Source organism: Cydia amplana, chromosome 8, assembly GCF_948474715.1.
Source record: "Cydia amplana chromosome 8, ilCydAmpl1.1, whole genome shotgun sequence".
In the NCBI taxonomy this organism is placed as follows: domain Eukaryota; kingdom Metazoa; phylum Arthropoda; class Insecta; order Lepidoptera; family Tortricidae; genus Cydia; species Cydia amplana.
In genome coordinates this window covers 1,942,184-1,966,453 of record NC_086076.1, presented here as the reverse complement: position 1 = coordinate 1,966,453, position 24,270 = coordinate 1,942,184, and the positions used below count along the sequence as shown (strand labels likewise).

Sequence of the window (24,270 nt, the reverse complement as noted above, 5' to 3'; positions counted from 1 at the left end):
AATAACAATGAAAATCGGCTTATTTAGGTACTTGAGCAGAAAATCTCATAAACCTAGAAAACTCAATGAAAAATACACAATTAGGCTTTGTGTACACACAGCAACATTCTTAACTGTTCATCGATGGACCTTAATGAACGTCAACGAATTTATAAATTTTTTCGTTGTTCGAGAGAACGCAAATGGACGGAATAGTCTCTATGACGGAATTAGCCACATTGGCCTTAGCCGATATTCCTTAACAAATGAAAATAATAAAGTTCTTTTACTTACCGAGAATATTCTAAATTCCAGCAAGGAAGTAAACTGGGAACCAAGTTGTTAAGAAGTGTATAAATTGGTCAGTAGGCAAGATCATTAATTATGGGCCCAACTGTTATCTCCTGGAACTCTCAGTCCAAGTTTATAAAATGGCGTAAATACATTTTGGGGGGTTTTTGAAGATTGTTTACGGCATTAACGTTCAAACGTAAAAGCAATATAATCAGGTTTAGGCTGGCAACCATATTGTTTCAATAATTTGGATTAATCGTATTTGGATAGCAAAAACTGATTTTGCTGCCTGATTAGGTATTGTATTTTTATTTTTAAGGCAACCTAGTCTGCAATATTATTTCAATGGCATACGAAAACTATTTTTCTGTTTTCCGTGCGGAAAGCGTCAACTTTCGATAAATAGTACCTTTACAAACCTCGGTCAGCATATAAGAATGCCTGAGATTACATGTTAAACTGTATTCACGTCTTTCCTGTAGACATACCCAAAAGATTTAATTTTCTTATTATTATCCATACAAGATGTGAACACAGTTTTGTTTTGTGTTTCACCTATTTCTTACTTTACTGCCCTAGGTATAAATTACTATAACTGACTTTATATTACGTTGAAGTCTATAAAAAAATAAACGATAATTAAATTCTAAGATAAATAAAACAAAACTTTTCATTGCACATAATTTTATTAAATCTCATTTGATTTTGATATTGCAATTTACACATAATTCACATATATACCTACTACACAATACGATTAATAGAGAGTTAACCTAAGTAGCATATCAAAATAAAATATTTAGCCAAGGTTTGACCCTGGCTTTTTTGGCACCAAATAAGTACATACATATTTGGATGGCCCAAAAATATGTTGTTTTTTTATATTCGGGATCTTGTAGAAAATAAAATTATAATAAACTTTTGCGTAATAAATATTTTATAATAATACCTAAAGGAAAATATTTAGAAAACACAATACGTTTTGTTTTAGTAATTTTGTATAATGTTTTAATTTTTAATGACATTTTGTAAAATACATGTAGGTACGTAAGAAAAATACTCCTAAAAATTCTTTGTGTCGTATTTTTGGGTCATCCTGTACCCCTAGTGTAAATTTCATTCAAATGCATGACGTGACGTCCGCGTTTGTGTTAAGTGTCATTTTGTATGGGATTTTCAGTTTTCAAAACATCCCGCTTGGCGCGCTGTTCAAAATCTCATACAAAAATAGACATAATGCAATCGCGAACGCTCGTCACGCTATCGAATGAAATTTACACCATGGGTACAGTTTAATTGTCAGTTAAAATTTTCAAATCAGTTACCAACTTACAAATAGCCTAACTATAATATATTTTACTTAGTTTTATTATCTATTTCAGATATTTAAGAAACCGGCGCTATCTAGAACTATCTTTGGTAAGGTAAGAGATCTATCCGTACAAAAAGTGGACAAACTTACAAAGCAGCCCTCTAAATAATCCCTGTATTTCGTATTATCGTTATATTTAAGGCCTGACAAGATTCTATTTGGTTCTGAGATACAATTAGCTTACATGTGGCAATAATGTAAGCAGCAGAAGTTGCTAAGCGGACCAGGTGTTCAAAATGATCTTGACGCGACTTGATTGTTTAGAGAATAAGAGCGTGTCAAGGTAATTTTGAACACCTCACCCGCTTAGCAACTTCTGCTGCTGACTATACGTACGTCACGTAGTATAGCTAAATAAAATAGAATAAATTCGTGCCACTGAAAATCCGGAGGCCAAAAAAAATCTTGTCAGGTTATAATAAAAAATATTAATACTTACAGCCTGGAATAATGGAAACAAGGACATTTCATGTATGAATTCTAAGAAAAATGTCCCTGTTTTCATAAATCGATTATACAAGTGACAATGTTACATTATTATATTTTATTACTTAAAGTTTAATTTCAAATCTACATACTTACGTAGTTTCTTTAAAAAACGTTGACAAAATAACATGATAAAAGTACTTATCTTATTTTTTGTCACAAATACAGTAGAGATATTCAAAGTTATTTTGTACTTAAGCTTATCAAAATAAAATCAATATTTAAAATGAATGTCCTGTTAAATGTATGATGCTTGTAGTACTTACTTTATTTTAACGAAACTAAATAAAAACCCTGTAAGGTCAACCAAATAAAACCATGGAACTTCAAGGTGACTTAAGTTACGTTATAATTATAACTTATACAGGGTGCTTCCTGTAACAGGAGCAATAATTTAAACTAAAGGGTGTACTCCTCAAACTGACCAACATCTCCTTCCTCTTTTTCATACAAAATAAATATTGCCTTCAAAGTACGCTGACATCAGTGTGTTTGACGTTGCTTGTCACGCTTTAAACATAACAAATTTGCAATACATTGCGTCTTAGAAAAAACTTTAAAGTGTAATAAAAATCGAAACACGAGTTATTTTCAAAAGTTGCTGAACAAATGTTGGTCAGTTTAAGGAGTACAGCCTACAGCCTACTTAATTTATTGCTCCTGTTACAGGAAACATACTGTATACCAAACCACTAAGAATTTCTTAAATTTTTTCGTTGCTTAGTATAAAATGGATAATTCATTGTCTATACCTATTCTTTTCCATTAGGACCTTAAAAGATTATAAACAAACAATACAATATAGTAGATACGGTAACTCAGCCAATTATATAATTCCACAGATACAAAACTTTTATCAGTTTTATCTCACTGGCGGAATGACTGAGTCACGTTGTTTACTTTAATGTGCTAATGGAATAGACTATAAAATTATATGTTACTGCAACTACATTAAGTACAATATAAAAATACTTATATTGGTGAACTGATTTCAATCACATAACCGTGAAAAATTCCATCGACCTCCAAAGAATTCTCCTAAAATCTAAAGAAAAACATACAATGGTGTTGTTGAGATGTCTCCACATTCCATTTCACAATACAAAGCCCTCAAAAGATTTCTACATTCGCACATACAATACGAAAATAACATGTAAGGTTACGGAAGCTGATTCTGTTTTAACAATTTGATATTTTATTGGTCGGCACCCGCGCCGCGAGTGGCATTGTAGGTAATTGTGCCGTGCGACTGGCTTCTGGCTAAGTGTAAGGCCTGAGTGGACGCTCGAGTTGGGCGTGCAGCGGGGCGGGGCGTGCGGCATACATGTTAAACAAATGCAAGCGTATATGAGCGGCCTCAGTACACGCTGCTACAATCACTTGTGAGCCCGACGCCACGCTGCACGCCCCGCCGAACGCTCCGCTTCGAGCGTCCACACAGGTCTTACACTAAGGCGAAAACCATAGATGGGAACTAAAGGTCCGATCGCTGTGTCCCGCTCCAACCTATGGTTGCCGTTGCCGCCGTCGCGTCTCGCAATGTCGCGGCCGAGCCGTTACGGCTTGGCATTGCGCAACTGGCTTCGGCTAAGGTGACACCCATAGGTTGGAGTGAGACACAGCGATCGGACCTTTCGTTCCCTATGGTTGCCGCTGCCGATGTCGCCTGTCGCGCAATGTCGTGGCCGAGCCGTAACGCTGACTGGTGCTCTCGGTCAGAGTTTTTAGTATCAAAATAAAACGGAAACAATATCATATTGTCAGAATAGAATCGGCCTCGGCCACATCGGGGTGTATTTTCTTGAAGGAAGGATAATACTGTGGAAAGGGACCTTATAACTATTTAATTTTTAGGGTTCCGTAGCCACATGGCAAAAAACGGAACCCTTATGGATTCTTCATGTCTGTCTGTCTGTCTGTCCGTCCGTATGTCACAGCCACTTTTTTCCGAAAATATAAGAACTATACTGTTGAAACACTTGAAACTTGGTAAGTAGATTTATTCTGTGAACCGCATTAAGATTTTCACACAAAAAAAAAACAATAAATTTTGGGGGTTCCCCATACTTAGAACTAAACCTCAAAAATTTTTTTTTCATCAAACCCATACGTGTGGGATATCTATGGGTATGTCTTTAAAAATGATATTGAGGTTTCTAATATAATTTTTTTCTAAACTGAATAGATTGCGCGAGAGACACTTCCAAAGTGGTAAAATGTGTCCCCCCCCCCCCCTGTAACTTCTAAAATAAGAGAATGATAAAACTAAAAAAAAATATATGATGTACATTACCATGCAAACTTCCACCGAAAATTGGTTTGAACGAGATCTAGTAAGTAGTTTTTTTTTTTAATACGTCATAAATCCCCTAAATACGGAACCCTTCATGGGCGAGTCCGACTCGCACTTGGCCGCTTTTTTATATGTAGTGGACACGTTTCATTGTTATTGCTCTGATGTTCTGAAATGCCCTTTGGTGGCGTATTTTTTTTAAAGATAATATTTTGAACTAAATATGATGTAGTAGATTGTAGGTACTGTTTTAATGTGCATATTTTTTTTCTTGCTTGAAGGCATTATATTTCAAAGTGGACGTATCTTAAAGTTCGAATGGTAGTGGTAGTGGAATGGCAACCCCGGCTGTCAAACGATAAGCAGCTGATTTTGCTAGGTCCCTTGTAATTATTTTAATTTTAATAATATTTCATGTAATATTAAGCATTATAAGTGTGAATTAAATAGTTTTAACATTAAGTTATATGTATAAATAATAAGTGAAGTGCTTTAGTGACGTTTACAAGTGTCTTGTAATATCTCAGATTTGTAGCCGTTAAGGTTATAAATTTGAAACCTGTGTTCGCCTTGGAATCCTTTCTGGTTTTTTTATCACTAGTATTTACCAAGTGTGTTTATAATAATCATTGTACAGGGTTAGAACACAGTGTAGACACAGTCAATCGTCACTATTTCATGTAAGTACGTACCTAAATATCGCTTGGCGTGAGTAAGCGATTCCTTGTTTATTTTGGGTTTATTACAAATTGCGAAACCATCTACAATGCTAACCCGCAGAGCAGCCGCAGCGGCTCGCCAGCAGGAGACTGATAAACTCCAACTTACCTTGCTGGAGTTGAAAATATCCAAGGAATCTTGTGCTCAATTGCTCAGTGAAAGGGAAGACAGTGAGAAGGAACTATTATTAGTAATTAATAGCAATGATAAGCTGAAAAAGGAACTGTGTTCGTTAGAAACTGATTACAATAATGTAAATTCAGAGTGGGCCCGGCTTCAGGAGACGGTTGACAGTTTCACTGAGTGTAGTGCTGCGTATGAGCAGGCCCTGAAGGATATCAACTCATTGGAGAGAGCACTGCACGACGCCCACGAACAAATCTATGAGCTACAGGAGGCCCAAAACAATGCAGCAGTGACACACACTCAGACCTTGTTCGAAGAACTGGTCCGGCCCGACTCTCAGTTGGTTGCCGCACCAATTGAAAACCCTGTGGCCACTACAGTTTTAGCCAATGATACTACCACACCAAGGTTAGTAAATTGCAGCGGAAACAAACTAAAGAAATATATTAAATTAAATAGACTCATGAAAAAAAAACAAAAGTTGTCAAAAATAAACAAATTGTTTTTAAAAAAACTGAGATTCTGTAAAATTAATGTTAATTTAGTGGATAAGTTAGATTTGTATTCTGCTCAGTTAGAAAATAGTCAATTACAATATGAAACCGACACACAGACTTTAAAATTAAAAATTCAGAGTTTGGAGGATTCAATACAATCCCTAGAAACAATAAATGACAGTTCGAAAAAGGTGATTAATGAATATTCTTTGGCCATGGATGACTTAATATCCCAGATTAAGCTTAATTCAGAGCGGTTTGAGTCACTGACCAATGCCCAGTCATGTGCTTGTAGGCAAGTGACTGAACATTTGTCGACCAGTGTACTTGACCCAAGCCTGTGTGACGGTTTACCACACCAGCAATTAAATGATAATAGCTCCTTCCACACTACACAACAAAGCACACCTAAACCTAATGTTATTATGTATTGTGATGAAATTGGAAGCAATATGGGCTCATTTTTAAACTTTTACCTAAAGGGACTTAGTACAGTCAGCAATTGTCTGCCTCATAGTAGTTTTGAAAATATCTTAAGACAAATTTTAAATGACAGTAATATTCATTCTAAGACAACACTGCTTATTCTTATGGGGAATAGGGGTAATGTGAACAAAAATAATTTAATTAAATACTTTGAACAGTTAAACTCACTGGCAGTGCATGAAATTATTTTTTTCACATTCCCCTATTGTGAGCAAATGTCAGAGGCAGAAAATACCACTAGACATAAGTTAAATATATCTCTATATAATCTTTGTACATATAGTAGTAAGTTTAGGATAATTGACACTAACAATTTTGTTAGTAAATACCATATGCCTATGGTGTTTTTGACTAAAGGCAAGTATTGCCTTTCAAATTATTACAAAAGACAAATAGCTTTATCGCTATCCTATTTACTTGACATTTCTGCCAAGAATTTGGCAGTCAATTCTGCTCCTATTGAGCAGCCCAGTATGAACATGGAATTGGTTCCAGTCATAACCAATGATTTAAACTAGCTGTTAAGACAAAAGATTATGTCTCTGGCAATTTAGTTTTAAATAAATATAATGAAAAATACTGCAAACATGGAAAGTATATCCACCTGGTGCATCAAAATATTCAATGTATTAGAGGTAAAGATTTACAGATTGAACTTTTTTTGAATGATTTTAATATTGATATTTTATGTATTACTGAACATTGGTTAAATAATAATGAATTAATGCCTCAATTTAATAATCACCAGGCGGGAAGTTCGTTCACCAGACTTAGTTCCATACATGGTGGGTCATTAATTATATTAAATAGTCAGTTAAAATTTAAGGAACGTAAGGACATTGTATCCATGTCTGTTGAACGGACTATAGAACTAAGTGCAGTAGAATTGGAGCAATTTATTGTTGTCTGTGTGTATAGGCCGCCATTAAGTAATTTTGAACTATTTGAAAGCATAATGGAATCTGCCCTACTTAAAATATCATCTTCTAGTAAGAAATTGCTTATATGCGGCGACTTTAATGTAAATATTTTGGAAAATTCAACAATGTCTTATAGATTATTGAATCTTTTCAAATCTTGTAATCTCAACCACATGTTTATGGAGCCCACTAGAGTGACTGCCTCTAGTGCAACCTGTATTGATAATATTTTCACTGATATTTTTCCTATTACTAAAAAAGTTATCAGCAATTTAGAATCAGACCACTTAGGTCAATTAATGGTATTTGAGGCATTAAGGAAAAATACTATGAGAAAACAAATAACTTTTGTACCAGTAACCTCGGACCGCGTGGAAAGAATAAAGCAAAGTTTAGTTCAGGCGCTACCCTTTTTGTCTTCCGATATGAGTCCTAATAGTATGTATAATTCATTGTTTCACACTTTTATGGAACATTATAATGCGATATTCACCTCAAAATCGGTCGTAGTTAATGGTGCATCAGTTTTTAGTGAGTGGGCTACTGCGGACTTACATCAACGAAGACGTGAACTGTATGCCTTGTATGAGGAACGGCGGTTTAATCAGAGTGATGAATTTAAAGAACATGTCAAGGAATATTCGAAGAAGTTTAAAGTAGATTGTCATATAGCTAAGCGAAATTATCTAAGTCAGAAAATAAAAAGTAGTTCCGACATTATTAAAGCAACCTGGAAAGTAATAAATGTGGAGACTGGTCGCTCGAAACACACAATTAAAGAACTTAAACTAAATATTGATAACAAAATTATAGATTCCAATTTAGAAGTAGCTACAGAATTTGAAAAATTTTTCACCGAGGTACCAGTATCCACAACTAAGGATTTAAATTCATCACCCTCATGTGCTGTTACATTATTAAAACATAACGCTCCAGAGTGTTGTGGAGACCTTCATTTTGAACATGTTTCTACCTCAGATGTAATAAAGGCGTTTAAATCAATTAATGTCAAAAAAACTAATGACCTCTGGGGAGTCTCTGTCCATGCTGTCAAATCCTTAGTAGAAATTGTAGCGCCTGACTTGGTAGTTATATTTAACAACAGTGTTGATTGCGGCGAGTTTCCTGATTTAATGAAACATAGTAAAGTAACTCCTTTATTTAAATCTGGTAGCAGCTCTGACCCCACTAACTTTAGACCGATATCTGTGCTACCAACATTTAGCAAGATTTTTGAAAAATTAGTTCTTTCTCAATTAGTACGACATTTTAACGTTAATAATTTAATGCATAATAAGCAGTTTGTTTTACGCGGGGTCGCTCAACAACCGATGCTGGTGTTGAGCTAATTAAGCATATTTTCGATGCCTGGGAGGAGTCACGAGATGCTTTAGGTATCTTCTGTGATTTGTCTAAGGCCTTCGACTGCGTTTGTCATGAAACATTAATCAGGAAACTTCATTATTATGGAGTTAGAGGATCGGCACTGAATTTACTTAAGTCCTACTTAAATGGTAGAATACAAAGGGTCGATGTGAGTGGACAGCGATCACCGGGGTCATTGGTCTCTATGGGTGTACCGCAGGGGTCAATATTGGGGCCTTTCCTGTTCCTTATCTACATAAATGACTTGCCATTCCTTGTAAAGACCCACCATGATATAGTGTTGTTTGCAGACGACACCTCACTTATTTTCAAAGTCAAACGACAGCAACAAGCTTACAATGATGTAAACGATGCTATTTCAAAAGTAGTAAATTGGTTCAATGTTAATAATTTATTGTTAAATGAGAAAAAGACTAAATGTATTAAGTTTGTCACTAGTAGTAACGTTAGGCATGTGCAAACAAGTGTCATTGTGAAGGATGAGGAATTGGAATTAGTTGATAGTACAGTTTTTCTTGGTATAACTTTAAATTCTAAACTCCAGTGGGGTCCCCATATTGCTACTCTTTCGAATAGACTGAGTTCTGCAGCTTTTGCAGTGAGCAAAATCCGTCAGTTAACTGATGTGAAAACAGCTCGATTAGTATATTTTAGTTACTTCCATAGCATTATGGCATATGGTATTTTACTATGGGGTGGTGCTTCAGAGATAAATACCATTTTTGTTCTGCAGAAGAGGGCTATTCGAGCAATATACAAAATGAACCATAGAGACTCACTTAGAAATAAATTTAAGGAAATTGACATAATGACAGTGCACTGTCAATACATTTATGAGAATATTCTGTATGTACATAAAAATATTGTAAATTTTAGAAAAAATTGTGAAATTCATAATATTAATACTAGAAATAAACATAAGCTCGCAGTGCCCTTCACTCGGCTCCATAAAATTAAAAAATCATTCATGGGTAATTGTGTGAGATTTTATAATAAACTTCCAAACCATATTACTGAATTATCTATTAATAAATTTAAGAATTATGTAAAGCGTAAACTTATATCTAAAGCGTATTATACCACACAAGACTACATGAATGATAAAACAACGTGGGATTAATTGTTATTCGAAATGATTATTTATATATTAGGTATATTTGATTAATGATGAGGAAATTGATATTCCGAATATTCCGATGTTTGTACTTCTTTTGTGTTTTTTATTTATTTATTTGACATTTAGATTTTATTCTAGAAACATTCTAGACTAGTATTTTTTATACAATTTTTTTTTCATGTTTGACGATCCTTTTGTGAAATTCTTAAATTTGTGTTAAATTTGATTTGTATAATAATCCAATATTATTATGGAATAATAACATCAATAAATTGCTCTGATAATTAGCTTAAGATAATTTATAAGTATGTTACGATTCATAAGTGCTTGTTGCTAGGCCTACATGAATAAAGATATTTTTGACTTTGACTTTGACTTTGAATATGGCTGTTATTGTATAAATAAAGTGCCCAAGATTTAACGAATTAAAAACTTTTAATAGTATCCATTTTTTAAGATTTTCTAGTCTGCTAGACAGTAATTGTCCTCTGCTTACTTTAAGAAAGTTTTCTCAAAATTTAAATAGTTATTAGATTGAATCCTGGATAGGATAGGATCTTAAAATAAATATTAGGTAACAAAAAATATATCTCTCGGTTATTTTGATTTTGTCCTTGACGGGTATTTATGATTGTAATAAGGTTATTAATTTGATCTGTATTTTTTTATGGATATAATGTGTCAGTGTCAAAAGTGACGTTTCTGGTTGAGGAATCTTTGCATCGTAGTGATTATATTCTCTTTGCTTTGCATTAAAAACCTTACTTCGCTACGGCGTAGCGATATTCTACGTAGAGCGTTATTATGTAGCGTACTACGAATAGTTAGAGGCATATTTAGATAAACAAAGCATGTAAGATGTCAGCGATACGATACCGATCTGTCAGTGTCGAAAGTGACATTTCTTCAACCAAAAACGTTACTTTTAACACTGACAGATCGGTATCGTATCGCTGTAAGATCTTATAAGCATTGTTCGAATACGGCCGTTAAGCCCGCACTTCATATGATGTTAGGTGAGGAATTCAGAGAAGAAACAATAAATTATATGGTACCAATACCCCTAATATAACATTTTTCATGAGGTTGGATTATCAATAGCTTTAACCATAGAGAAATATATGTAGTAAGACAAGAGTGCTCACTCCATACATCAGTTTTGGTACCAAAAAGACTATTATTTTCACAGTCTACATCTATCTTAGCATCTTATGTTATCAGTCTTATGTTGTTGAGCATTAGACTTTCCGGTCGGTGCTACATCTATTGTCAAGTAGCAGAGGGCCTACCGCGAACCACGTTCGACGTGATGTCTCCCTGTCACACTTACGTACGAATTTACAAGTGCGACAGAGAGGCAATACGTCGAACGTGGTTCGCGGTAGGCCTTCAGTACAGCTGGCCTAGCCAAAGTTACAATCGTTAACGCTTCGACAACGAAACGCTTTGTGTCTCTCTATCACTCTTTCATATTAGTGTGATAGTGACAGTTGCGTTTCGATCGCTACGGAGCGTTAGCGATTGGCATGTTGGCTACGCGGCCTGATAATTCCGCTACTCGATGCTAGATGTAGACTGTAAAAATAATAGTCTTTTTGGTACCAAAACTGATGTATGCAGTGAGCGATATATGTATTTTTTAGGATTCCGTACCCAAAGGGTAAAAACGGGACCCTATTACTAAGACTCCGCTGTCCGTCCGTCCGTCCGTCCGTCCGTCCGTCTGTCACCAGGCTGTATCTCACGAACCGTGATAGCTAGACAGTTGAAATTTTCACAGATGATGTATTTCTGTTGCCGCTATAACAACAAATACTAAAAACAGAATAAAATAAAGATTTAAGTGGGGCTCCCATACTACAAACGTGATTTTTGACCGAAGTTAAGCAACGTCGGGCGGGGTCAGTACTTGGATGGGTGACCGATTTTTTGCTTGTTTTGCTCTATTTTTTGTTGATGGTGCGGAACCCTCCGTGCGCGAGTCCGACTCGTACTTGGCCGGTTTTCTCTATGCTTTTACGTAACAATATCTATGTTCATATCAATGTTTTAACCTTATCATATCGAGTAAAGTGTAACCACTCAATTTTGAAAACGGCTCCTATATTGATACTGCTGTTTACTTCAATAAATATCGCAAAAGTAAAAAGAGTACCTACCTAACAAATATTTTTGGAATGAGGGGTCATTATTTTTTAAATTGCGAAATATGAATAATAATTTACTTTGCTCATTTACTTTTCAATACATTTATGTGATTAAGCCAAAAATATTAAGGTTTAACTTTATTTGATTCTTCTTCTAAATTCTTACATTTATATTCGCACTCAATGTGAAGTTTTTTGCATACTGTATTGAAGTCTCAGCGGGTGCCACCTTAAATGATAAAGTTAAAATGATGTAGGGCCTGTTATTAAAAATAAAAAACCGGACAAGTGCGAGTCAAACTCGCCCACTGAGGGTTCTGTGACAATTTCAACTGTCTAGCTATCATGGTTCATGCGATACAGCCTGGTGACAGACAGACAGACAGACGGTCGGACAGAGGAGTCTTATTAATAGGGTCCCGTTTTTACCCTTTGGGTACGGAACCCTAAAAACGTGGGATGTAGCTGTAGGACTGTTATGGCCATCATTGTTGGACTGTCGGTATACTAAAGTCTATTTTTTAATTCGGTAGACTGAAATGACAGTTCATAGTATGAATTAAAAAATAGACTTTAATGTTATTGTCATTTCATTACATGACAAGCAGGAAAATTGTAAATATTTTCTATACAGAATAAAAATGTAAATGGGTCAGTAGGCCGAAATCTGTAACTTGAGATATTTGCAATGAGATATTTAGGAGTAAAGAACTGTATTACAGACACCTGTTTAAACAAATTAATGCATCTAACCGAAAAAAAAGAAGTGTACAAAAAAGTTATCTTAGGAAAATGGACACTGGATAGTCTTAATTGGAAGAAACAGATGATAATATTATATTTAAAACCAATTTTTGGATTAATTAATTAAATTACCGAAGAAGACTACCTACTGATACTTATATTGTAGCATTTAATGTCTTATTTATTTTCATTTGATTTTTTTTTATTCCCTGTCTCTTCACAGTTAGAACTTTGCATTACTTACACGCGGGGTCCCTTTTGTTAGACTTCTATAGTTATTCTAGTTCGTTTGTTCAAAGCGATCCCCTGGAGTTTCTTGTTTGACCCAATTCCACAGTTCACCCTGTATCTTTCCCATCCCACGGCATCAGACTGATGACTGTCACTTTATAAAACGTCCCCCCAAATAGCGATGCAAATGTGCTCTCGCAGGAATGCGATACTATTTTGTTTGTGTTGCTATGGTGGTAAATTACCCTAATTTCAACCTTTTCTTGTTAAAAGAAATGAGAACTGTGTGTCCTAAATGCGAAGTGGTTATGGCCAGATATGTATTTTTGGAATAACAAAAAAAACCGGCCAAGTGTGAGTCGGACTCGTGTTCCAAGGGTTGCATAAGTCCGACTCACACTTGTCTGCACATTTCTAATAGATTTTCCTGTCATCTATAGGTAAAGAACTATTTTGAGTATTTTTTACAAAATTTTAGATCCAGTAGTTTCGGAGATAACGGGGACAGACCGACAGATGCACGAGTGATCCTACAAGGGCTCCGTTTTTCCTTTTTAAGGTACGGAACCCTAAAAATACAGTTGAATTATGAGATTGATAAACTATACCCAATCCACAGTAGAAACTAAAGTATCATCGTCAGTTCACTCGATCTTCTGGATATGAATTTAGGAACTAAGACGTCTTCAACTTCTAAACTTACATATCAGTTTTCAACCTTATTACAATGGTAATATGAACTAGGGATGTTGCGGATGCCGATTTTTTGACATCCGCGGATGCGGATGCGGATGCGGATGTCAAGATAGATACATAAAAAACGTCAAATATTACATTTTAGTAATTTTTATTTCAAAAAACCGGCCAAGTGCGAGTCGGACTCGCGTTCCAAGGGTACCTACATTAAGTCCCAGTCACGCTTGACTGATCATTTCTAATAGGTTTTTTGGCTAATTACTAAATTACCTAGCGGTCTAGCATTTACGCCGATGCTAAGACATCCGCATCCGCATTAAACTCCGCATCGATTTTATGCGGATGCGGGTGCAGATGCGGATGTAGAAAATAATGCGGAAGTTCCGCGGTTGCGGATGCGGATATTCGCAACATCCCTGATACGAACTTAGTCTATAAGAAGGTGTCCTCTCTGATCCGTTGCGGGTGGCAGTTGTTGTTCTGATGCTCCGGTAGATGAAGCCGCACCTTGCGGGAGTTGGTGCTGCACTGGTTCAGGTGGTGCTTGGGGAACTTTAGGCTTTCTTCCTTTACCTACGGAGATTGACAGGTTAGCTTTTAGGGTTAGGTTAGCTGTTAGATTTGTATTTGCAGTCTAAGAATATGATACCCACTTGACTACTTAATTAAAGACTGGTAGATTAAAAATGTAATTGTAAGTCTCCATCATCTTCCTCGCGTTGTCCCGGCATTTTGCCACGGCTCATGGGAGCCTGGGGTCCGCTTGACAACTAATCCCAGTAATTGGCGTGGGCACTAGTTTTTACGAAAGCGACTGCCATCTGACCTTCCAACCCAGAGGGTAAACTAGGCCCGTATTGGGATTAGTCCGGTTTCCTCACGATGTTTTCCTTCACCGAAAAGCGACTGGTAAATATCAAATGATATTTCGTACATAAGTTCCGAAAAAGTCATTGGTACGAGCCGGGGTTCGAACCTGCGACCTCCGGATTGCAAGTCGCACGCTCTTACCGCTAGGCCACCAGCGCTTCGCTTTCAGCGCTTGTAATTGTAAGTCTCCAATAAAAATAAAACTTTTACTAAACCTAGCTAATGACTTAGCTACTAAACTTAACTACAAACTATGAGTGAGCCACTAGTAGCCAAAAAGCTACTTGATGTAGTAAAAATACATAATTATTATACTCTTTATTGCACATCTCAATACAGAAAACAATACAAAAAATATTTTTCTTTAAATATTTGTATATTTCATCCTGGTCACGGCACCAAAATATTTATATTTATATTATTAATTTATTATTAATTTCTCGTTGATTTTTATTAATGTACTTTTGTCGTAAAGTAATCAAGTAACATACTTACTCTAGCTCTACTTTTCACGCTTTTAGAAGGATAATACAAAATGGTGCATTCTACACTATGCCAATGCCTTGACTTATTTAGTACATACGTGCTTAGCAGACTCAAGGGATGAATGACCTTTAGTTTGTCAGTAGCATTCTCAACGATTTATTTGCCGTATGTAAAATAATGGCGTGTATCCGCGACGCTCTGACGCCAACCTCACGAACTTTTTGTGATGCTTGCCTTTGCAGTTTTTTATCACTTTAAACGACAAACGCTTGCTCAGTCGGGCGTATGATGAACAAGGAGACTGACATGTGGAGTTGATATCATACTCTCGCTTTGAGTTTGTTTCAAGCAGTGAACATATAGATAGGTACACTACACTTTTGATTTATCAAACATGAAAATATGGATTGAAAAAAGGATGAATAAGTATTATTAGTTTATTCGAAAATACCCTGGAACACAGAAGTACCTAAGTAAGTAATTTCTCGGTTAAAACATTCAAGAGTGTCTTACCCCTCTATGCGATGGCGTCAACACCTGCCAGCAACTGTTAACACATTCTAGGTACGATATCCTGACAGAAAGTAGTATCTGTTAGACTACCTACCTTAGGAGACTAGAGGTAGCGCTTCTCGAGGGTTGGCATATTGTGTGTTGGTACGAAGTGGCATCGCAATGTTGCTATGACGTTGCGTATATCGAGTGTTAGCAATACATATCAGCGCCCGCGCAGCGACAGCTGACCTATTCATTTTTACACGTACCCTGACAGTAAGGTCGCGCCTAGTCCGCCTGTGTGATGACGTCAGCAGCTCCGTGTGCGCACGCGACTCGTTTCCCACGGGACTGTCGCTCGCGCGCACCCAGCACCACAACCATTTGTAGGGGGGGATGTTCCTGGAACAAAATTTATTTTTAGTCCTTTCTCTTCTACTCATTTACTCCATTCTTCTAGAAACTCTAGCCACCCACTAAACATAACAACTAGAATAATAAACCATTTTTCTCAAACATGCTCGGAAACGTCACATTTTGTCACAAGACGCAAAATCAATGTTTATCCCAGCATCGACAACGTACGCAGCGGGCGCAGCTTGGTTCCATTTTTTATCGCTTGTCACTATGCCCGTCACTTTTGCACTTACATACTTGTTAGAACGTGACAGGCATGGTGACAAGCGACAAAAATGCGACCGTGCTACCGCCGCAGAACACAGACGCAGCGGAAAACAGTGAATGTTGTACGAGTCATTTTATTTCTAGGAAAGCAACGTGTTTATGTCGGTGGTCCTAGTGGCGAAATAAGGCTGAATTGGGATTAGTCTAGTTTGGTTACTTTGTCATGATGTTTTCCGTTAAATTTAAGAATTTATATATATAATATCTGGAAAAACATAAAAACTCAACAATGCGCGTTTTCGCAGAGATAAAACCTATCTAGATCGTTTTTTCGCCACCCCCCCCCCCCCAAAAAAAAACCCCATATAGCAAATTTCATCGTAAAAAAACCGCATCGAAATCGGCCCATCCGTTGGAGAGCTACGATGCTAGTCAGACAGACAGCTAGACATGTGGGCGTCAAACATAAAACACCCATCTTTTTGCATCGGGGGTTAAAAATAGCGATAGAAAAGTGAACATTTCCACTAACAACACTGTCTCGCACTAATTGCGGCCCCTAGGGCACTAAACTGCACTTTAGCTATGCACTTCATGGATCATAAACCAGCTCTTAGTTATCTCTTTACTACAATACATTTACTGGCGTAGGTATATGTAAAGGAACATTAATAATAATATAGTGGTTTATTATAGTATTAGAATGGGTTTTTTTCTGTTTGGCCTTATGGTTAACTGGTAAAATATAAATATTTAGAAAAATATATAATGAATGCAGGTTTTGTTTAGCCCTTAAAAATTATACGAGTAAGTTAATAAATGGTATACAATCATATATATTTTTTTTTAATTTTCATAATCCGAAATTTATTCCATCATCTTCCTCGTGTTGTCCCGGCGTTTTGCCACGGCTCATGGGAGCCTGGGGTCCGCTTGGCAACTAATCCCAGTAATTGGCGTGGGCACTAGTTTTTACGAAAGCGACTGCCATCTGGCCTTCCAACCCAGAGGGTAAACTAGGCCCGTATTGGGATTAGTCCGGTTTCCTCACGATGTTTTCCTTCACCGAAAAGCGACTGGTAAATATCAAATGATATTTCGTACATACGTAAGTTCCGAAAAACTCATTGGTACGAGCCGGGGTTCGAACCCGCGACCTCCGGATTGCAAGTCGCACGCTCTTACCGCTAGGCCCCCGGCGCTTTTTTATAATCCGAAATTTATTGTTAATTATAAATTACTTAAAAGTCTTATAACGTATGCCCTTTTCTACATAAATTTAATTCAACAAAGCATTCAGATGAATCAGAATGTGCCTTTGATAAACTTTTTCGAAAGTAAAAACAAAACAATCTTCAACCATAAAAAGTACCTGCTTATAAACTTTGAGCACCTTAACTAGGAGTATTGAAATGTTCAGAAACTCTTCAAAGGAGTATTTCATTTCATTAATATTACGTTTATGACAAACTAAAGTTACAAAGGACATGTAACTTGCTCATGCAAGGTTACCGATTATAAATACTCTTTATTGCACACCTCAATAAAAGAAGACAATACAAAAGAAAACAGAAATACAAGCAGAAGTAAACAACAGGCGGTCTTATCGCTAAAAAGCGATCTCTTCCAGACAACCTTTGGGACCAGATTATGTACCGAAAGTATTTTTAAAAGTAAGTCTACTCTGATACCTCTTCACACTTGCCTACCTATTTTCATAAAAATCCTACAGAATAACATTTTGTAATAGGTGCATACATACTATAGTTCGTTATTTTTAGCATTAGAAATAAGGTAAACAATCTTGATGTGTCTTTTAATTGAAAAACACATTTTAAAAATAAGTTACGGCAAATATGTAACAATTATGAATCTAATACGATCATTTATATTCTTCTGCTTTCATAAGTAATAGTTTTTGATTTTTAAAAAGCGTTTTTCAATTAAAAGACATGTCAAGATCGCTTACCTTCTTGCAAGTTATTTCTAATGCTAAATAAACGAACTATAGTGCCAGAATCCATAATGAATATCGATATTTTGTGGGATTCTAGTTCGTATATAATATTAGAATCATGATAAATTGATAATATATTCGTATAACTATAAACATCAGCTATTAATGCTATTATAAACGATTTTTAATTTGCCATGCTTCCGGTCCGTAAAATGACTGATGGCTATTTGAGCATAATTCCAAATTCTATCGAAGGATCTTTGTAACTCTGAATCTACTCAGAAGTTTGCTTAAAATGGACTTGTTTAAATCTTATGGCTTTGTTAATATTTTGTATTTAAGTCCATAAATCTAAAGTGATAATTAATTAAGTTTCAAAACAAAATGTTCAGCAACTTCACGGGAAAGGCGGAATTACTTAGTTCATAGCTTTGAATCTGGAGTTAATTATTCACCTGTGAGTTCCATTAAATTTCTTAAACTAATTATCATGAATTATGAACTAAATGACGGAGCCACTAATTAATCAAAGGGTGGCTGAAACTGGGGAAATTAAGCATGTCGAGTCGTGTCACGTGTTATGAAACTATAATTATATAGTCATTTTATTACGTCTAACTATACTCGTACTCTGTTAGTTGGTTCATATGTCGGTTATATTGAATAACTTTTACTAGCACATACCTATATATTGTTTTGTTTATTTTTTCTATTTGACTTAGCTATGTGTCTATTATTGTTTCTGATCTCTGTATTGTTGTGATCTCTGTGATTTTAAAAATTGTATTTGCATGCATTTCTATGTGTTTTTTTTTAATGGAAATAAATTATTGAATATGAATGTGTAATAAAGCATTTTAGCGCAAATAAATGATAAACCTTTTGGAATTGAATTTGTATTGAAATTTTAAATTAAAAAACATTTCCTATTTAATTTTATTTTTAAAATAGTACCTACTTAATTTCTCTTGTGATATTTTTATCTTTATCTTTATTTAACATGGAAATGACGATCCCAAATTGTTAACAGCGTCATCAATTAAAATTTCTATTTGATATATATTTAATTGAATGTTACGTTTTCTTAATAAGTACATGACAATCTTTAGTGAGAGAGACAATTAATTTTAATTTAATTTATATTTTGAATTATTATATCGAGGATAGAAAAAGTAAAGATGAACACAGAAACATAATTAAGCCAGATGAGTGAAGCGATAACGCTAATGATAGAAAATATAAAGAAAATATAGACGGTAGAATTGGAGGTATGATTGTAGAGATGATATGTATCAATGGCATTTCAAAAGTGGATTCCGAAGATCATGTGAAGTGGAAAACGGACCGTGGGCTTTGAGGTTTTTGTAATACTCGTAAACGCTAATGGCTCCTCTACACGATGGGCCAACGCCGGCCACTCCAAGGGACGCAGCCATGCGGTAGGATGAGATAGCAATATCACTTGCTCCCTCTAACGCATAAATGCGTCCCTTGGAGTGGCCGGCGTTGGCCCATCGTATAGAGGAGGAGCCATTAGATAAAAAAGAACACTTACCTTAAACTGAGGAATATCCTGTTGGAGAATATGAAGTAGATGACAGGGTTGGCAGCGGAGTTGAGCGGCGCGAGGCTCTGGATGAGGGACGCGATGGCCACGTTGGCCTGCGTGTCGGGCACGTAGTCGTATACTTGGAGTAGGTCGAAGATCATGTATGGAGACCAGCAGAGTACGAACACTAAGGAGACGATATTGTTTGATTAGTTGTCAGGTATTTGTTTTCCAAGCTTTTAACCTTTTAACCGCCAGCAATTTTTGATCGAGCGTGCTCGTGTCGCCACCGACAGTAATTATACCACGCAGAGTAAGGTTGGCATAGTTACGGGAGTTATAAATGTGCTGTAAAAACCAAATCAGATCTTTGTCCTATTTATCAGACTGTGGCGAAATGAGCTGGATATGTAATGTCTTATATATCAGACTCTGGCGGTTAAAGGGTTAATTAATCAAAATTTATTAAAAGCTTGTCTCAATAATAAACAAAAATGTTGTCAACTTTTTTCACTACAGTTTCTTGTCGATTGCTCAGTGATCGTTCATTAAGGTTCCATAATGTTTTATAACCATTATACTTTAGCATTATCCCATCCAAGACATTAAATGTGAAATATAGGCTAAGTTCTAGGAGACAGGAAAAGTGTGGCATTACAAACTATGAAGGGTGCCATTTGGCACATTAATTGTCAAAAGTTTAAACAATTTATTGCCGCTAAATGCACTTTGAGCCCTTGGTAAATTCGTTTGGATATTAATGATATTATGTACCTACCTAATGAGCTTTTCTGTCAAGGATGTCGAAGATAAAACTCAATTGTATTAAAATCTTAGATCCTAAAATTTACTTGTTAGGACTTTTATTTACTTAATTAAATCTGTGCAAAGCATGAAGTTCTTCAATAAATAAATCAATATTATAGGACATTCTTACACATATTGACTAAGTCCTACAGTAAGCTCAAGAAGGCTTGTATTGTGGGTACTCACACAACGATGTATATAATATACAAATACATAAATACATAGAAAACACCCAAGACTCAGGAACAAATATCTGTGCTCATCAGACAAATGAAATGCCCTTAACGGGATTCGAACACAGGCCAGACCAGTCGTCAAAACTTACACTATTTAAAGCGTTTTGTAGATCCTTCTACTCGTGCAGTCTATGGGTGAAACATACGAAGCGCGTTTATAACGCGCTCCGTATACAATACAATAACATCTTCAGGATGTTGTTAAAGCTGCCTCGCCACTGCAGTGCGTCAGGCATGTTTGCCGAGGCGCACACGGATGGCTTCCATGCCATCAGACGCAAGAGGGTAGCCTCTTTGCTGAGGCGAGTGCGAGACAGTAATAACAACATCCTGAGGATGGTAGCTGGACGCCTTGACTGTCCAATATTAAAATATTGGGTCAGTATTGTGACGGGAAGGGCATAAAATGTATATTGGGTGACTCCTTTTTCTGTTTTTGTTTATGTAGGTACTAACATCTAGTTTCTAAGTTTCGATGTAAGTAGACTAACACAATATGGATGTAAAAGTCTGAAATAAACAAATTTTATTTATTTATTTAAAATTGGGGGTCGATGTTACTCTGCGTCCGTAGGAATTACCTTAGATAGCCCTACACGTGACCCCCGGGTGGTGCTAAAAGAGTAACAAACTTGGCAGCTGCACTGTCCCATCAGGACCTCGCAGCGCTCACTGGATTCCTTCATATGCTAAATAAATAACGCATTAAAATCATAATAAATAACCCTTGGACATTATTTTCTCATAAATTTTCGCCATCTTGGATGTCTTCTACTATAAATTACTAACAAAAATACTAACTGAGCAGCTAGAATACTAAATGTGATACTATAAATTACCTGGACGACACGGCATCCATTTAGTTTTTCGGTCGCTCGATTTATTATATGTCATTAGTGCGTACTACGTATAATTTGTACAGCAGTCTCCTATAATCGTGACAAATACAGGGTGCCATTTGAGTCGTGATCAGTTATATGTTTTTCTATAAACAACGAGCAATTTAATGCCCCTACTCTTACTAAAATCAGACAAGATTTTTTTTATTTTATTGTTTATTTTTTGTCATTTATTTTACTTTTACAAGTGCCATTGTGGTATTTAAACAGCTTTGTAAGATGTTTCAAATGAAAAATTAAGTAAATTTTATTTCTAACTGGGACAAATGACAAAATTGATGTCAATGACAGTTCCGATTCAAAGAGGCGATTCAATTTACTAATTTGAATATCTTAATAAGCCGTTGTAATATCCTAAACCCACTTATAAAAGAAAAATAAATGACAAAAAATAAAAAAAATCTTGTCTGATTTTAGTAACAGTAGGGGCATTAAATTGCTCGTTGTTTATGGAGTTAGAAAAACATATTACTGATCACGACTCAGATGGCACCCTGTAGAAATGATGATTTTTATGTTGTGTTAGATGAGTCAAAAAGGTTCAGGGAAACCGGCGTCTTTTCAGGGGACATTACAAAAGTTAATGATTTGGATACATTTTATAAGACTTTTAATACAAATTTAAAGCAGTAGGTTTTTACCAATTAATTATTAATTTAATTTTTAGTCCGTTCATTTTAAAATGGGTACAGGACCTCAACCTCAAACTAAAGAAGTTTTGACACAGATGTTATTTAAAAATACAGAATTGTTGTCTATTTGGGGATAAAACTCAATAATATTCATCGACGAACTTTTGATTTTAATAAAGAATATAAAATAAATGTCTTGTTAAAAATAAAGTCGAAGTTTCGAATATTTAGGGATAAGTGACAGAAATATTGTGCGTGAAATTGTTGGTTTCTGAAATCTACAGTTACATTTGTTAAGGTAAAGTGTTGGACACTTTACCTTGTTCATTATATAATATTCAATGTGACATTTTTAGGGTTGGCTTAGCTTTTGAACTACCTACGTGAATTTATGATATTTTCCTTATAAAATTTTCTTAAACCTCGCCAAAAAGGTCTCCTTTTATTTATGCAAAGCTGACAGATTTCCCGAAACTCCCGACGTTTTAACGCGTCTAACCTTTTATCTAAACAGTGTTTATGGCCCATCCGATAAAGTTTCATGGGACTTACATTCAAAGTTCGGTCAACGACTCCGTTATGGGACGTCTAGGTACAGTCAACTCGAGATATATTGGAACGGTAATTTAATAAGCCTATTTAGTACACAATAATAGGCTTAGCACAGAATTGCCTCGACATTATTAATATTTAGGGTTCCGTACCCAAAATTTTCACAGATGATGTATTTCTGTTGCCGCTATAACAACAAAAAATAAAAATAAAATAAAATAAATACTTAAGTGGGGCTCCCATACAACAAACGTAATTTTTAGCCGTTTTTTGCTGGAGCCGTTTTTTGAAATGGTACGGAGCCCATCGTGCGCGAGTCCGACTCGCACTTGGCTTGTTTTTTTTTATATATACTATGGCAAGTATCCAGGGACTGAAAAGCCCGTCTTAAACGATAAGGGAGAAGCTCTAAAAATCACAAATATATAAAACCAACACTGTGAGAAATTTAAAAATAAATGAACATCTTAAGGATCTAAAATAACAACAGCCCAGCAACAGCCACAATATTTTGGCAGTTGAATTGTTTAGTTTAGATCGCTACAATATTTTCCGTCTTTCGAGTTCTCTTGATTCAAATCGTTTCATAAATAACTAAACTTTACTGTGGAAAAAGTTTCTCATTTTCCTGTTGATATAGTATAATTGTTATCTGTCACGGTGTTACAACATTTTACGTGACACGTTCCATCGTGCCACATCATGTTCAACATCATGTCACGTCATTAGTGGACATGTTTATGCGAAAGCTCTTGTAGCTTTATAACGTTTCAGATTTGATATTTACCATATGGTGGCCACATTTACAGCTCTGTCGCATAAAAAAGGAACATTATTTTTAGCATTTTCATACCGGGTAAATAAGTTTTTAATGGTCTACTACATAATTGCCTGCAGCGAGTGAGGCCGCACATTTTGCTGCAAAGATTGGCTACGTCAGTCACCTGAGAGCGCACCAGCGACGCTCTCAGCAGTAGAAAGCAGTCGCTGTGGCCGAAAACGGCTAGGAGGTGATGATGAAACTACATAATTATAATCTAGGCTGAAATGAAAGGGTAAAAAAACATATTAAATATATATATTAAAGTATCGTTAACTTATACATATTAAAGTATCATAAAATGTAAAAGTATCGTATTCAAAAATGTTTAACTTTCTATTGTATTGACATTCAATTAATTATATTCCTTTCAATGCTATTAATAAAGAGCTGTCGTACGAATTGACTTCGATCATGACAGATCGTAATAAATCTCTGTAATCATTAATCTTCGTGCAGGTCTTAAATTCCATATAATTTATCCATGACAACCCTAATACAACGTGCCTACGAGGAACCCGAATATTTTTAACTGTCTATTGCTGATTAATCTGATCATTATTTAAATACAAAATTGTCATATAAACTTGTCTGGATTTCGTCTAGTTTCAGAGTTTAGACACAGTTTACACCAATCTAAATATATTTAAAAATAGTTTTTTTTGGCGAAATTGACCTAAACTCAGATTTTTTCTTTTTATGGCCTCGGAAATAAGGTTTTTTTTTTAAATAAGTTATAGTTTACGTACTTGTATATATTTTCCTGTACGGATATGATGGTCGTTCTTGTCTACGTGACAGCGTGATAAAACGGTGTCCGTCACTTTCTTTCCCACGGTGTTAAACAGT

The 24,270-nt window shown here is 35.6% G+C and overlaps 1 protein-coding gene across 1 annotated transcript in view; it reads right to left on the bottom strand.

Annotated features, from left to right (window-relative positions):
- Positions 1-13,926: 13,926 nt before the first annotated feature.
- LOC134650398 (cardioacceleratory peptide receptor-like) overlaps positions 13,927-24,270 on the bottom strand; it is a 42,242-nt gene continuing 31,898 nt past the window's right edge. The window contains exons 9-11 of the mRNA XM_063505353.1: positions 19,482-19,662; positions 15,615-15,747; positions 13,927-14,067 (exon numbers count right to left, since the gene is read on the bottom strand). Of these exons, the coding sequence (XP_063361423.1) occupies positions 13,927-14,067; positions 15,615-15,747; positions 19,482-19,662 (455 nt within the window). The remainder of the gene's footprint in view (positions 14,068-15,614; positions 15,748-19,481; positions 19,663-24,270) is intronic.